At 39.8% G+C, this 17,345-nt stretch overlaps 1 protein-coding gene across 1 annotated transcript in view; it reads right to left on the reverse strand.

Moving 5' to 3' along the window:
- The window catches only part of EYS (eyes shut homolog), a 1,607,944-nt gene that overhangs the window by 40,066 nt on the left and 1,550,533 nt on the right, over positions 1–17,345 (reverse strand). The window contains 3 exon segments of the mRNA XM_045842859.1: positions 5,867–6,041; positions 14,946–15,090; positions 15,917–16,083. Coding sequence (XP_045698815.1) covers positions 5,867–6,041; positions 14,946–15,090; positions 15,917–16,083 — 487 coding nt within the window.

The raw sequence follows: 17,345 nt of genomic DNA on the forward strand, positions 1-17,345 counted from the left end.
AGTAAACCTTTCCACGGGGGAAAGCAGCAAACCTTTCTGTTGTGTAGCATAGCTGCATACATCTCCTCCCCTGCACCAGTGTGAACAGTCTGATTTTTCTTAAAGTGTGAGAGACGTTGCTCATTTAGCAAAAGTCAAAGAAATCGTCACTTTTAGGCATATGAGGTACAGAGAAGGCTCTGGGAACATACACTTTTCTTCTGACATCTGCATTAATCTTGGAAAGGTCTTTGACCTTTCACTTGATCCTCAAAGGTATCTGTGAGCCAAAAAAAATTTGGGAAACTCTGGATCAGGGAGATTTTTTGCTAACTGATAGATTTATATTGTAAATAAGCCTCATTTATGAACTTAATGCGTTTCCTATTTTACAGTCACATTCTCTGAGCTCCTTCTGGACTTACTCTCTGTGCTGCTCATTTCTACACCTGGTTTTGTAACTTGGTTTTCCTACATTGCGCTTTTTTAAAAGAACATGTTGCCCGTCACTCTCAATCACAGTCAGGAAGTCAAACAAAGATCAACTAAAATAAAGTAAAAGTTGCTTAAAAACACTTTGTACCAAACAAATGTACATACAGACCTAAGTTAGAACTAAACAAACATTTTTTTTTTAACCTAGGCTACTAGCAACAGAAATAGTTTACTGTTTGTTGCATCAGAGCTCATCCCAGGAGCAAAAAGGCCTGACATGAACTCTGCCTTATTACCGTCTCATTTGAGAAATTGCATTAGAGTGCAGCTGCATCTGTGTTTGCTCACTGATGTCCCTGGAGCAGGAAAGCAGGGCTTTTAGCAGTTTCCGGGAGCCCGGCACAGGGTCCAAGCCTTATCAAGTCCCCCTTCCCTCCTTACTTGGCACAAGACTTGTTCTTATGTGCCCAAGCAATGCCTTCCACCTCCAGCTGGGAGGAGCGGAAGTAAAGTAAGCATTTACAGCTTATAATTTTTTTTTAAAATAGTATTAAGCTGTTAAGACACTTTGAGTGGCTTTGAGATTTGTTTTTAAAATTGATTCTGATCACCATGACACTTAATGATTCTGGGTTGGGACTTGCTTCTTGAGCATTTAAAAAGTTTTATTATATGCTATTTTTCAAGGCAAGATTGAACTCTAGCTTTGAGCTGTCAATTATGTTACCAGGAAATTCAGTTTAATATTACTTTCTGATTCAGGTACAAAATAAAAATGTGGAACTATATTCAGAGATTGGGATGAGGGTAGAAGAAAACTTAAACACTCTTGGAAAGTATAATTCTCCTTAAACTTATGCTGCTACTGAAGTTGGATGGCCATGAGTGGGAACCTGAATGTTTTGAAACAACATTATTGAGGTATAATTTACATACTATAAAATCCACCTCTCAAGTTCAGGGAGCTGTACATTCAATGCTGTATCAGTCACAGGAGCTACCTCTCATTCTGCTGTACTGTTTCACATGCTAGTGATACAGTAAATATTTTGTTGTTGTGCCAGTAAGAGAATTCCAAACACTGATCACCATTTGATAAGAAAGATTTTAGAATACTATAAAAAATTGTCAGAGGTATCTGTCCCTTTACTCAGGCTTATTTGTTATTCAAATCGAGGTTCTCCTGCTAGCCTGTGAGGTACAGCTTTCCACCCACACGGGAATTTATGAAATTCCAGGGCATGTGTTATGAGGCAATGTATTTCCTATCTGGAGAAAATATGAATGCCAATTGAAGATAACATCAAATTAAAAAAAAAAGATTATTTATTTGCACACCCCAACCAGCTCACAATCCAGGCAGGTTCCCTGAGAGGGAATCAAACTGGCAACCTTTCTGTTGGCAGGCCAGTGATCAGCCCACTGAGCCACACCATCCAGGACATGTCAACATTTAAAAAAAAATTGAGAATAAATGAATAGATTACACTCAGCAGATAAGGAGTACTTAACACTAGTCATCTAAATTGCTAACTGCTTTTAAATTTATTTCTTAATATTTAGGTCCTGAGGGAATCTTGATCCAATAACTGGGAGATCCAGTTTGGGGTCCTGTGGTACCACTTACAAAATGCTGGTATATCCTTTTGTTGAATCATAATCTCTTAGGCTTAGTTTCCCATGCATTGAATTGGGGCTAGGATAGTCCCTGACTAATTTAGAAAGTTTTAAATAGGGGCAATGAAAATAATGTATATAAAAAAAGCTTTTTTGGCACTTTTGGCACTACAAAGTTCTGTAAGATATTACTTTTATTATCACAAGTCAAGAACACTTTCTATGGTGATCAAAATAATCTTCAAATAGTTGTGTCTGTCTCTACATGGCACTATGCATTCCCATGCATTCCAAGATCAACACACAAGGCTCTTGTGCTGGAAGAGGCCCTTCATTCCAAATGGGATAATAAGGAGTTAGGATGAGTTTCCTTCCTGCATCTTCACCTTAACTTTTTTACTGGCACTTCCCATTCTTTATGATCACATTCTTTATTATTATAAGTTTATTCATTATCTCAGTTAAAATAAACAAAACAAACACACCTAATAAGTCACCTGAAGAATGGCCACATTTTTTTTAGATAAGGTGAGGTAAATTTGTACCTCTAAATATAATTAAGCTTAGCTGGAGAGCAAATGATAATGTATAATTTATAAAACAAGTGAAAGGTTTTATTAAAAATTGTGACCCTGGCAGTGTGGCTTAGTTGGTTGGAGCCTCCTCCCCTGGACTTAAAGGTTGCAAGTTCCCACTCCAGTCAGGGCGGTAAGAGAAGGCAGCCAATCCATGTTTCTCTCTCACATTGGTGTTTTCTCTCTCTCTCCCTCCCCCCTCTCTTTCCCTCTCTCTCTCTCTTTAAAAGCAATGAAAAAATAACCTCGGGTGAAGATTAAAAAACATTGTAGGGTGTTTGCAGCTGCCACCATGCCGCCATTGCTCTCTAACGTCAGCACCATCTCTAGCTGGGGAGCTGCAACCAGAAAAGGGAGTAACTCCACATTATTGCAGGTACAAAGCAGACTCCCTACCAACGACCAACCATACAGCCCAGAGAAAGCAACTGGCTACAAAAGCCTCCAGTGTGAGTGTGCCCTCCACTGGACAAGTGAAGAAACCTCATCGTTACAGTCCTGGTACTTCCGCTCTCTGAGAAATTAGAAGTTATCAGAAGTCCACTGAACTTCTGTTCTGATCCTCAAACTTCCCTTCCAGAATCTGGTGTGAGTTACTGCTCAGGACTTCAAAACAGATCTGTGCTTAAAGGGCACAACTTTTGGTGCTTTGCAGGAGGCAAGTGAGGTCTGTCTGGTTGGCCTTTTTTTAAATCTTTTATTTTTTAAATTTTTTAATATATTTTATTGATTATGCTATTACAGTTGTCCCATTTTCCCCCTTTACTCCCCTCCACCCTGCCCACCCCCTCCCACCCAAATTCTCCCCTTTAGTTCATGTCCATGTGTCATAAGTTCTTTAGCTTTTACCTTTCCCATACTATTCTTGCCCTCCCCCTGTCTATTTTCTACCTATTGTCTATGCTACTTATTCTCTATATCTTTTCCCCCTCTCTCCTCCTCCCACTCCCCTGTTGCTAACCCTCCATGTGATCTCCATTTCTGTGGTTCTGTTCCTGTTCTAGTTGTTTGCTTAGTTTGCTTTTGTTTTAGGTGTGGTTGTGACTGTGAGTTTGATGTCTTTTTTTGCTGTTCATATTTTTTATCTTATTTTTCTTAGATAAAAAATATTTTTCTTTAACATTTCATATAATAAGGGCTTGGCCTTATCCGAGAAGCACTTTATCTGCCCTTTCATTATAAATGAAAGCTTAGCTGGATAGAACAATCTTGGGTGTAGGTCCTTGCCTTTCATGACTTGGAATACTCCTTTCCAGTCCCTTCTTGCCTGCAAGGTCTCTTTTGAGAAATCAGCTGACATTCTGATGGGAACTCCTTTGTAGGTAACTGTCCCCTTATCTCTTGCTGCTTCTAGAATTCTCTCCTTCATTTTTACCTTGGCTAATGTAATTATGATGTGCCTTGGTGTGTTCTTCCTTGGGCCCAACCTCTTTGGGACTCTCTGAGCTTCCTGGATTTCCTGGAAGTCTATTTCCCTTGCCAGATTGGGGAAGTTCTCCTTTATTATTTGTTCAAATAACTTTTCCATTTGTTGTTTTTCCTCTTCCCCTTCTGGTACCCCTATAACTCGGATGTTGGAATGTTTAAAGATGTCCTGGAGGTTCCTAAGCCTCTCTTCATTTTTTTGAATTCTTGTTTCTTCATTCTTTTCTGTTTGGTTGTTCCTGTCTTCCTTCTGGTCCATTCCATTTATTTGAAACCCAGTTTTCTTTCCATCACTATTGGTTCTGTGTGCATTTTTCTTCATTTCACTTATTGTAGCCTGCATTTGTTGATCTAATTTGCAACCAAAATCAACCAATTCTGTGAGCATCCTGATCACCAGTGCTTTGAACTGTGCATCTGATAGTTTGGCAATCTCTCGTTTGCTTAAAAGTACTGGCCGAGGGGCTTTTAATTCTGTTTGAGCCATCTTTTTTTTTCTCCCCTCCCCTCTTTGGTCTGGTCATACCTGTTGTGTATGAGGGGTGGAGCCTTAGGTGTTCACCAGGGTGGGGCACCTCAGTGGCTGGGTTGTGATGTTGTATGTGGGGGTGGGGTTCGAGAGGGAACAATGTCACCTGCTCCATTCTCTCTAGGACTTCAGTCCCCTCTGTCACTTCCCACAAGCAGATTGGGCCCTTCTGGTGCTGTCTCCCAGGTGGGTGGGCTTGTGTACTTTCTCAGACTCTGTGGGTCTCCCCAAGGAGCTCTTCTGTGAGGCTGAGAGAGTCTCCCAGCCTCAACCCCAACAGGTGTTTTCAATCAGTGCTTTTAGGCTTTGTTTCCTGGCACTGGGGCCCTGGGTTGCGTGGTCTGTGTCGCTGCCCGTTTTTGCCTAGTTTATCTGCGAAGATAGATTCCATCTATTCACTCTACTTTTATAACTGAGTTGTTCTACATGTAAGTATATGTCATCTTAAAAAGATTTTATTTATTTTTAGAGAGAAGGGAAGGAGAAAGAAAGAGAGGAGGGAAGCATCAATGAACATTGATCAGGTGCCTCTCTTATGCACTCTGACAGGGACTGAACCCACAACCCAGGCATATGCCCTGACTGGGAGTTGAACCAATGCCCTTTTGCTCTGCAGGGCAATGCCCAACCAACTGAGGTACACAGGTCATTGTGCAAGTACATGTTTTTAATCTTGTCTGTCTTCTATGCCGTTTCTGTAAATTTGCTATTAAAATACATTAAAAATTATAAAACAGTGAGGATAAAATCATAATGGTAAAGCTAATGCTCAGAGCTCTTCAAATACTATTTATGCACAGAGGAGATGCTCAACAAAAGTAGTTATTTATAAGACAACCTTTCCTTTGCTCTTTTTTTTCCCCCACTTAACACGTTCACATTTGCGTTTCATACTAAAGCAGTTCAGAAGTTAAATTGCACTGCTTTGCTTGGCTCCACCTAGACAGGATGACCCTTTTCAAAGGAGCTCTAACCTGAGCATGAAAGGAAAAAGCACTAAGAAATAGCAACATGTATGATGAACACTTCTGGTAACACTCTGAAGACTGTGATTTTGAGGTATATTTTCCATGGTGCCTGGAATGAGATGTAGTGATTCATTTCCACTGTTTAAAAGAACTAAGAAAATGGCGTCACTGCTGTGCTGATCTTTCTCTAGTTGCTTTTATGTGTCCCCTGGTGGTCTAGTGAGTCTACTTGAAAACATTTAAAACATGAGGGTCAGTTTGCATTCCTAGTTTGTGTGAGTAAAGTACCAGTTACAATGCAAATAACCTGCTACCTTCACTCCTGGTGTCATACTTACTAGACAGTGGATCCACTGTCTCTGCATGTTCCGCCATTGCCACAGTTCATTAAACTGCAAGGAGAAGTGTCACACTGGCCAACGCTGCGTCCAGCACTTGGGTGGCCCTCAGGGTTTCCCAGCCTTCTGAAATGGCCATCCTTCTTAGTGCGAACTTGAATAGAGAAAATACAACCTTGGAAAAGGGAAAAATACTTCATGTAAAAAATGGAAGAAATAATAACACAGGAAGACAATTATTTTCTTATTTTTAAAGTAACATTTTAAACACACAAAGTAATCATGTCAATTTTAAGAAAAGAAAGAAGTATGTAAAAGTAAAAATACATAAACATAAAAAATATGTTTTTATGCTTAGTTGTATTTTTTAGACAAGGTAGAATCCTCATTAAATTATATGATATATAGCAGTACACCAAAGATTTGTATGGCATAAATACCATTAACTCTTATCACATTAACTATTTTTAAGTGATGGTGTAATATTCTCTTTTTTTTTTTGCTGTGTCTATATTTCAGTGTTTCTTTTTTACTTTTTTAAAATTTTATTTTAATCATTGTTCAAATACAGTTTTCTCCCTTTTACTCCCAATCCAGCCCCCCTTCCCAACCCTCCCCACTTCCCTCCCATTAAATATTCTCTTATATCATAAATTATTTAATTAACCTTCAATTATTGAGAAATTGACACATTTTTATCTTTTTGTTATTAGAAATAATGTTATAATAAATATTATTGTATATATATCTTTGTGCATTTGCTAATTATTTCTTGGTATAAATTTCTAGAAGTAAAACTGCTAGGGAAAAAGATATGAGTGCTCTGAAGTGTGTCCAGGTGTCATAGATATTTTGCACAATTATATCTCCCCGACACTGTATTAGGATACCCACTTCACAGGCACCTGCACATTATTATCTGTTTCATTTTTTAAAAATCCTCATTTGAGAGACACACAGGATCCTAGAATGTGCACAAACCCACCCACTCAGGAATCAGCACCAGAAGGGCCAAATTTACTTGTGCGTAGTGGAAGAAGTGACTGAAAGCAGGGCGAGAGCCAAGCAAGCAGCACAGTTCTCTCTCTGACCCCTTGCCCTCATACAGCACCACAACTCAGTGAAGGGGGTTGCCCCACCTTGGTGAATACCTAAGCCTCTGCGCCTTATAACATAACAGGTACACTGAGTCAAAGAAATATGGGCCAAATGAAGGAACAGATCAAAACTCCAAAAATAGAATCAAATGAGGAGGAGATAGCCAACCTATCAGATGCAGAATTCAAAACACTAGTAATCAGGATGCTCATAGAATTGATTGAGTTTGGTCACAATATAGAGGAAGAAGTGAAGGCTATACAAAGTGAAATAAAGAAAAATATACAGGGAAACAACAGCAAAGGGAAGGAAACTGGGACTCAAATCAATGACTTAGAACAGAAGGAAGAAATAAACATCCAACCAGAACAGAATGAAAAAACAGGAATTCAAAAAAGTAAGGAGAGGCTTAGCAATCTCTGGGACAACTTTAAACATTCCAATATCTGAATCACAGGTGTTCGAGAAGGAGAAGAAGGAGAGCAAGAAATCGAAAACTTATTTGAAAAAATAATGAAAGAAAACTTCCCCTTTCTGGCAAAGGAAATATACATACAAGTCCAGGAAGCTCAGAGAATCCCAAAGAAATTGGACCCAAGGAGGAACACACCAAAATACATCATAACTAAGTTACCCAAGATTAAAAATAAGGAGAGAATCTTAAAAGCAGCAAGAGAAAAGGAGACAGTTACTTACAAAGGAGTTCCCATAAGGCTATCAGCTGATTTCTCGAAAGAAAATTTACACACAAGAAAAGGCTGGAAAGAAATATTCAAAGCCATGAAAGGCAAGGACCTACATCCAAGATGAATTACTCTATCCAGCAAAGCTATCATTTAGAATGGAAGGGCAGATAAAGTGCTTCCCAGATAAGGTCAAGTTTAAGGAGTTCATCATCATCAAGTTCTTATTATATGAAATGTTAAAGGGACTTATTTAAGAAAAAGAAGATCAAAACTCTGAACAGAAAAATGACAGCAAATTCACAACTATCAGCAACTGAACTTAAAAAAAAAAACCCAAAACAAACTAAGCAAATAACTAGAATAGGAACAGAATCACGGAAGTGGAGATCCTATGGGGAGTTATCAGTGGTGAGGGAGAGGGGGGAGAATGGGGGAAATGGTCCAGGAAATAAGAAGCATAAGTGGTAGGTTATAAATAGACAGGGGGAAGTTAAGAATAGTACAGAAAATGTAGAAGCCAAAGAACTTATTTGTACGAACCATGGACATGGACTATAGGAGGCAGGGATGCCAGTGGGACAGGGAGTGCAGGGCAGAGGGGCATAAAGGGGAGAAAGAAATGGAAAATTCTAATAGCATAATCAATAAAATATATTTAAAAAAACAAAAATGAATAATAAAATATAATTTGATGAAGTCATCCTCCAGCCTAAAGTTTTTTAGTGGCTTTCCATTGCTTATAATGAAACCACCAGTGGGAAAAGGCAGACAACTGTACTTGAACAACAATGAGAAAAAAAAAAGAATAAAACCACCAAATATCAACATTTCAAAATAAAGTAAAATAAAATAAAATCCTCATCTGAGGATACGTTTATTGATTTTAGAGAGAAGAAGGTGGGGAGGCAGAGACACACAGAGAGAAACATCTATGTGAAAGAGAAACATCGGTCGGTCGCCTCCCACCCGTGCCCCCACTGGAGAACAGACCTGCTACCTAGGTGTGCGTCCTGACCGGAAAGGAACCTCAGCCTTTTAGTGTATGGGGTGATTCTCCAACCAACTGAACCAGCTGGAGAGGGCTGTCTCATCTTTAAATGAAATAAACTATACAATGCATACTCTTTTACTATTTTTAATTGGGGTTTAACATCTTTTAAAATTCATCAGCCATTTGTAATTTTTTGATTGCTTATTATATATTGTTTTTCTCTAATAAGCATATTAGCTGTTTGTTGTATATTGTAAGTCCTTTTTCCAGTTTAATATTTGCTATTTAATTTTGCTTATGGTGAAGTTTTTATTTTTACGTGGAGAAGTTTATAATATGTTGCCACATTTATCTTATTTTTCCTCCATGGATTTTGCATTTGCTCTTAGAAAGGTCTTTTACAGACACATAATGTATGACCTCACTTATATCTGGAATCTTAAACAGTTGACCCCATAGAAGCAGTGTGGAACGGTGGGTGCCAGGCACTGGCACTGGGAGAAAAGGGGAGGTGCTGGTCAGAGGGCATGGACCTCCAGTTCAAAGATGAGCAGGTCCTGGGGAGCTGATGTGCAGCATGTGAGTGCAGTTAACCACACCTGAAGTCTGCTGAGAAAGTAGATATGAAATGTGCTCATTGGAGACACACACAGAAAACTGTTAGGTGATGAGTGTGCTAATTAACTTGATGGTGGTACTCTTTTCATAAGGTATATGTATACCAAATCATCACGTTGTACACATTAAATATACATCATTTTTATTTGTCAATTAGACCTCAATACATTTGGAAAAAGGATCTTTTCCACCCCAACATTAAATAAATATAAACAAAAGGGCAGTTCAATGAATAATTTATAGAATTGTTTAGGATACTGAAATATAATTTTATTCATTTCCTTTAGCACTTACTCAGAGTTTGTTTATGATGTAGTGTCAAATCAATATGGACATTAACCATAAATAGGGTCTTGAAAATAATAGAAGACAGGCTAGATTGGATTTTACTTGGAAACAGTTTTTGAAGCTAAAAGTATAGAGTAATTCCTGTTGGTGAAGAAAAAGGGTTAAGTTTTGAAAGGTCAAGAGTTTATTTTTTAACCTAATTCTCACTAACAAGCACGATTCTTAAAGCATGCACCAGTATTGTCTCATTATGAGAGTACTGTAATTTTCTTCCTTAGATTTAATCTTTGTTCTTCCCCCAAGCCATCTGACGTTACATAAAAAGCACTAATATGGTGTACTGAGTGAGGAAATGAATGAATGAATGCGAGCTGCTTTATACTGAATAACCTGCTAGACTGACACAGCAGGGCTTTCCACGGCTTCTGCAGAGTGAAAGGCACTCAGCAGAGAGCAAAAGCGGATTGAAGTCAGGTGGGTCCGAGTTCAATTATAATCTCTCCCACATAATGGCCACATGAACCAAATCGAACTGAGTGCTGATCTTTTCACCTTGGAAATGGTGACAAAAACACCCCACAGGTTAAGAGGAACAAGATAACATGGGTAAACCGGCCAGTAGTAATGCCTGGCAGGTGGATCTTGTTTTGCCCACCAACCCCACCCCCTACCACACTGTCCCAGAAATCCTTTGTTTAGAAGATTTTCTTTATTTTAGTTTTAGAGAGAGGGGAAGGGAAGGAGCAAGAAAGGCAGAGCAACATCCATGTGAGAGAGAAACATCAATTTGTTGCCTCTTGCACACGCACCCACTGAGACCAAACCCATAACCCAGGCGTGTGCCTTGACTGGGAATCGAACTGGTGACACTTTGCTTTGCAGGACAACATACAACCCACTGAGCCACACTGGTCAGGGTAGAAATCCTTTATTCCCTTTATAAAAAAAATTCTTTTTAACAAAACATTGTAGGATGCTAATACTAGGTTTTGTAGTTTTTATAATTGTGCACCAAAAAAACTTTGCTAAATGTATTAATGTCTGAAACTGTTCATTTTAAACCTCTTCTCTTTTATATGAATAAGAAATACTTTTGTTGTGAGGAAATGCTGAAATATGTTTCTGACTAAAAACGTGGCAAAGCTATATTTGAGAAATGTTTAGCAAATACAAATAGTTAAATGTGTTTATTTTAGAGAAATGCTTCCTCTCAGTCAACATATCACCAATTTAAAGGCAGTTATAGTAGAAGCCATTTGTAGAATGTAGATTTTGTAATTCCACTCCTATTAATATAGCAGATAAGATAAAATGTAACTGCTTAGTATAGCACGATGCAACAGGTATTCAATGCATGTATCTTGCATGTGATACAGTAGTTACGATAAAGAATTTCAGAGCCATTCAGACTGGCTAAGTTCCAAATAAGCAATGGCTTTTTTTTTTTGACAGTGAAAGAATATTTAAATTATTGCAATAAAATCATTTTTCTTCTTATGGACTCTTTTGAAAAGTCTCATACAATTGAAAAAAGAGAGAAAAAAGTTGAACTAGCAAGAAACTGACCGTAGTGATAAGGTAGGGCACTACAGGACGGAATAACACATTTTCACCGTGGTGTTGGTGAATCTGAGTCTAGGTTATGTTCACTGCATTCAGCTGATTACTAAGTATTTAATAATTCCTCTATCAATGGACACTAGTTGCGGGAACACTAGAATAGTAGGTAGATGGGGTAATAGTTTCCCCCATGTTCACATTAGTCAAAAGTAATTTTTAATTCGATATCTGGGCTAGTAGGTCCGTTAGAGGAAGTAAACGATCTAGAACACTGATGATAGCTATGGACCTTCTAGAAAAATGTGCACAGTCACACACAGTTGATGTCAGGAGGCCCAGGAGACCACTATAGCCCATCCCCGACCCTCATGGTTCCGCTAGGAACCCCGCAGTTCCTAGCCAGGCCCATGAAGCACATTACTGAGTGTTCATCTGAGAACCCTGCACCTTGGTAATAGACGCGACTTGGAGGTTTGTAGTTTAGACTGAGAACTTCTGCATTAGAGTCAGTTATCAGGAGTGTTTACAGAAATGTGAAAGCCTGAATCAGATACTGTGTATGATTTAACCCCCATTCTAAAGAACAATAATGAGGCCTTATTTATATGTTTTAGTGATGTCAGAATTTAATATTAGGCTAAGACAAGATTAGTTATTAAATTCTTCATAAGTCTATTTGCTTTGACATGATTAATTAATGTAGTGAATTCCAAATCTGGAAAGGCTTTCTAAAATGCAAATTTTTAGACGCCTTCCTAGAAGTTTCAATTAAGTAGTTCTGGGATAGAGTTCAGAAACTGGTGTTTTAAAGCAGTCACCCTATATCATTCTCTAGAGCCAATAGAGGTGAGTTTTGGGGACTCGTAGGTTGATAGTATAGTTGTGATCTGCTCTTTATGGTAGGTTGGTAATAATTGTCGATGATTTGTAGTATATAGGAAATGCTAGTTTCTAATGAAGGAGAGGCAGACATGAAGTGAGAATTTGAGACAAATGATAAAATTAGGAGCTTCTCAGGTCTCAGAGCTTCCATAAGATTGTGGATTAAGTGGCAGTTCCCAAGAAGACCCTCCCAAGATTTCCACCCTGACTCAGGACCGTGGCAGCAGACATGCCTCTCTCCAGATGGGGGGCAATCCTAGCATTTCTCTCACAGGAAGGACCAGCTGTCAGTGTGCTGAACTGAGTCTCATTAACACACTTAAGGAGGAAGATGGCAGGTTTTGCAGAAAGCCTCCCTTTGTTCTCCTTGTCAAGATGTGAAGAAAAGTTCCTAACATAAGGGTGAAAAACACCAGGAAACCAGGAAGCACTGGACTTTAGTAAATTTGAAACTGTCAAGTCCAATGGAAACAGGGTGGAGCCCTGATATTAGCTCATATTTATTGAGTGTTCATCATGTACTGCTGCTTTCTGGGTTGAGCACTTAACATTACTGTAGTTACTTGAGTAACTCACAAGAACCCCCTGGGGTAGGTGTTTTTATTTTGCAGAAAATGGTGGTTCAGAGAGTTTCGGGAAAAGGCTCAGAGTGACATGGCTGCTAGGCTGCAGGGCCCAAGTCTGGAGGCAGCCTGCCTGGAGGGCCTGTGCTCTCACCCACTGTCTGACTGGAGCTGGGTCACCTCCCACCAGCAGTGCCACCATCCTCGAGAACACAAGGAGCACTCTAAGCCAGTTAGTCATCTGTGTTCTCTTTCCATAACTCAGTTTCAGAACTACAAGCCAGACAAGTGCTGCTATTGTTCCATTTTACAGATGAGGCACAGCAAGGCACAGCACGGTTCCTAGCCAGGCCCATGAAGCTGGTTGGTGGCAGAGCTGAGGTGCAGACCCAGGCAGTTGGGTTTCAGAGTTCATGATCTTGTCCTTGATGCTTACACAAATCCAGAGTATTCATGTAAGAATCATGTCTATGATCAAATGTCAGCAGTTTGTGGTGACTTCCCAAGGAGTCTGTTTCATTGAGTGGAAGATGTGCTGCTTACACATTCTTAAGTTTACCCATTCTTTTCCTTGAATTAATGTTTTTAAAATTTCATTGATTTGTTATGCCCTTACAATCCTTTTCAGATTTCTCCCATTGTGAAAGAACTGTTGAGCTCTTGACTTTTTTACCATAGTGCCTTAATGTTCTTCAAACCAAGGATCAGCACTGATTACACATTCAAAGAAAAAGTTTCTTTGAGAGCCTTGGCACAAAGAACTAATTTTATTGAAACCTGACCTTGTATTATATTGGATTAGCTATATTGCTTTCATATGTTTCAAGTACATGGCCTTCTGCATCACTGGGCAGAAGTCACTGAGGGTGAGGAGAAGGTTGATGCCAGGCAGGCAGGGAACTCAAGTGCCTGAAATGTCTTTTGATGTCTCACAGGGATGTGTATCCCATCCTGGTCACCCTTCCTTGATTTCTGATAAAGGCTAGGCTGGTCATGTGTGAGCAGCTCAGGACTGAGTAGCCCCTTGACCAAATGAGTAGCCCCTTGTCCAAATATTCTGGGACTAGGGATCCACCAAAGAGCTTATTTTCAATAAATGCATTATTATAACAATTCAAAGCATGTGTTTATTTTATAACTCTACTATGAATCACCTTTATAAGGAAGACTGAATGTGTGTTCCTTTTTGAACACAGGGAGACAGACTATGGTGATTCGATTGCTTGCCCAAGCATGATGTGGGGTCTTAAACCTCTTGTCCTCCATGGGACTGTTAGGTGCCAGCCAGGAACGAGTGGCTGGAGGGGAAATAAAGCAGGGGCCCTGCCCAGTGCAGTCTAATCAAGAACTTAAAACAAGAGACTGGAAACAAAAGGGAGACATGTCTCACCCATTGATTCAGCAGTCCTGAGCCTGGTTCAATAAGGTTGCCAGGATTTCCGAACATCACAAGCAAAACTATGATAGTGCAGGAGGAGGGGAGCCCTTGAAATTCTGTGTATAACCTTTCAACTACGTAGCTGGAAAAGAAAATCTTTGTAACGGTATATTAATATCCCAAGGTCTGAAAGGGAGAGAAGGAGCAGGTACCGAGAACCTGACTAAAGTATATAACTCCTGGAGTCTGATAGTTGATAGTCAGGGCACTCGAATTAGCTGGGTGCCCACTTGCATTTTGGGTTCAAGCGTATAGAACAAACTTACTAACAACTTTGTTTCCTCTACATGTGGGGCATTCAGACTAGCTCGGTGCTTGCCTAATAGTTCTGTGCACAAGTGTATTTCATAAATAAACTTATCTCATTTCCACTAGTACATGCTGTCTCTTGCCTGAATTCTCCTGTGAGCAAGGCAAGAACTGAGGAGGGGAAGTTCCCTAACTCAGGTCTTCCTGGTAACAGGACAACACCTCCGTGGTATGGATTGGTTGGCTGCAGTCTGTCATTCATCTTTCATATCAAGTACATTGCAAAGTTGGATGGAATTTCAATTTTAATGTGACTCCATGAGGTCTACACTACTTAACCTATATTAAAAAGTTCTCTGTATAGAAAAAAATCACTCTCTACTTTTCCTTTATCTTGCCCCACAGAATTTATCATCCTATTACATTTAGTGTTTATTATATGTTCCTTCCTTTGACCAAGTAGAATGTAAACTCATGAAAGTTAGAACCTTTTTTTTTTCACTGAAACATCCTAAGCACCTACTTCATAGATGGTAAGGGATTAATAAGAATGAATGCTTTCCATTAAAATCAAACTTTGATAAAGTTCAATTAAAAAGCAATCCATATAGCTGGTTTAGGAACTACAAGTATACTTTTTAAAGGTACTTTCTTTTCTCAAATTTTGAAACAAGTAGGTATAGTGTAAAAATCATCCATGTCTTACCTTGAAAGCCATTTTTAAAATCTCCTCCATGTGGCAAGAGATCTGGAGTGTATTCACTGTAGCCACCCACGTAAAACTGACTGAAGACATTGAGACCAACTAATTTTCCTGGGGAGATGATGGATTTATTTTTATGATCATCTACCTTCAAAAGGAAAAAAAAATCAGAATCTATTAAAAAAGGAATTAATTCCCTAGGGTGAACTGGTAAGATACTCTTATTTCCCATTAACTTGGCATGAAAAATTTATAAAGACCTGAATTTTTTAAGAAATAAAAAACACTTTACCACTCAATTTCTTGCTTCTCTGCTGGTGTCTGTTATGACAGATATATTAATATAGCAGTCATGGTTTTGCATTTCAATCAAAGTTCTTCAAGGATTTGGGAGCTAGCACCCTGCTGGTCCTCCTCCACCTAGCCTTGCTTTCCTCTTCCATCTATTCTTTATGCAACAACCCGAGTCTTTTGTCAGGAAATGGAAATGACCATGGTATCCACCCTCCCTTCTTACATTTCTCAGTTGTTCTCTACAGCTCCCTAGGTAAAATTCTAAATTTCTTAGTGTGACATCCAAGTCCTTTGATGGCGTAGACCCTCCCTGTCTACCTCTACCCATGTCTCTTGCTTCTCACCTGAAAGCCACACCCAATTACTTGCATTCCTTAAGCCCACACCAGCCACTGTTCTTTTTTCTGAACGGCTATTTATTTGAAGTTATACTTACGCATCACCTGTTTGGGGAAGCATTTCCTGAATGCTTTCCCTCATCTTATTTATGTCGGTCATCCCTCTTATTTATTCCCGCACCAGTTAATTGCAATCATCCTTCTTGTCCTCCACATTGTGCATTGGTCTGTGACTTCATGGTGGCAGGCAGCATGGCCTATTGCCTCTGTACTGCCGCACAGATCCGACAGTGAAGTAGCACTGAGTTAGACTGTAGGACGGATGAGCGAATAACTTTTTACCTTCAGCCAGCCCCTTTGCAAGAACCTCCCCAGATGGACAGTGTGAATCCCAAGGCTCAGATCAAGAGGATCGCTGCTGATGCTTGCTACGCCGGATCCCAGATTGTAACTGTACACGATGCTGCCATTGCGCAGGCCTACAGCCAGGAAGTCGTCGCCATCCAGCCCTGGAATGAGAAGATGCATGGCGCATGCTCACAGGGAGGAATTCCAGGGATCTAGTCAACTGCATTCTATGTCTGCTTCTGAGTTCTAGAGCAGTACAGAAAGTTATAACACACTTCTAGCTGCTCATAAACACTCAAGTATGTGTGTGACTGGGCACTATTGTTTACAACCACAGAAACTGAGCACTAAAAAGTGTTCTATTTTATTTTTTTCAAAGCCATGAGCGTCCTGGTCAACACAGGGAAAAAATTAATACCTAAAAAATTGGAATTAAAAGCTCTTGTTTTTTTTTAGTAAGTGAAATTCAGTGGGTACTTTACAATAAGTAGGCCTTTACAATGGAGTAAAACTGATCTGGTAATTAAAGAGATTCAAACAATTGAGATAACGTAGCATCAGCTTTGGAGTGCTCTCTGTGGTTTGACAGGAGTATAAAGAACATCTCTTTCTATAGTTGCTGAGGGTATGTTATGTTTGTTCTATTGCAAAAGCTCATGACCACGCCACAGTGACTAGTGAAAGATGGGTTGTTTCGGTGTTCCTTCTTCTCCCTCTCCCTGTGCTGGTCTGGGGCCACCGCACGGTGCAGTGAATTGTAGTACCCAGAGGACTCAGGATATAGCTAATAGAGATGCATACGGAACAGGGAGAAGGTTGGGAGAAATCTAGCCTCAGGCACCAGGGGAAGGTCCTGGCAGTAGTTTTGTGGGTATTAAGAAGCTCTGAGATCGTTAATGGTATAAGACCCTGCAGGTGGGCAGACGGCACCTAGGTCAAGGCTGAGATTCTAGAACTAGGTGGAGACAAAAGGTCTTTCTTTTGTCGGGGAGGAGGGATCCCAAAACGTCACCCAGCTTCTGAAAGGTGTGTTTATGGACCTTTATACTGAGAATTCCAGGTAGGGAATTGAGGTAAGGACTTCTGCTTGGAAGAAGAGTTTAAGGACCCCATAGAAGTAAAAGGTTTAATCACAAGGCAAAAAGCAGGAGTGAGTTTCTGGGTACAAAGTTTGTTATCAGTACATGCAGCCTCCTCTTCCTGCACTTTTGAGGGTAATGCCTTGTCTGCTCCCTTGGTTTCTGCTGTCAGGCTGATCAAGGTCAACGAGAAAAAGATCTGCAGGGATGGGGCTTCCAGGTACAGAAGGGAGGGGGTCTTTCTAAGGCACTGGAAAACACATGACAGAAATATAATTCAGAGATGCTTGAAATCTGCCTTTGTTTTTTTGGTGGCTCTGCCATGGGCCCTGAGCTGGGTTATT

The sequence above is a fragment of the Phyllostomus hastatus genome, unplaced genomic scaffold (assembly GCF_019186645.2).
Source record: "Phyllostomus hastatus isolate PE091 unplaced genomic scaffold, TTU_PhHast_1.1 phas_contig_40, whole genome shotgun sequence".
NCBI lineage: Eukaryota > Metazoa > Chordata > Mammalia > Chiroptera > Phyllostomidae > Phyllostomus > Phyllostomus hastatus.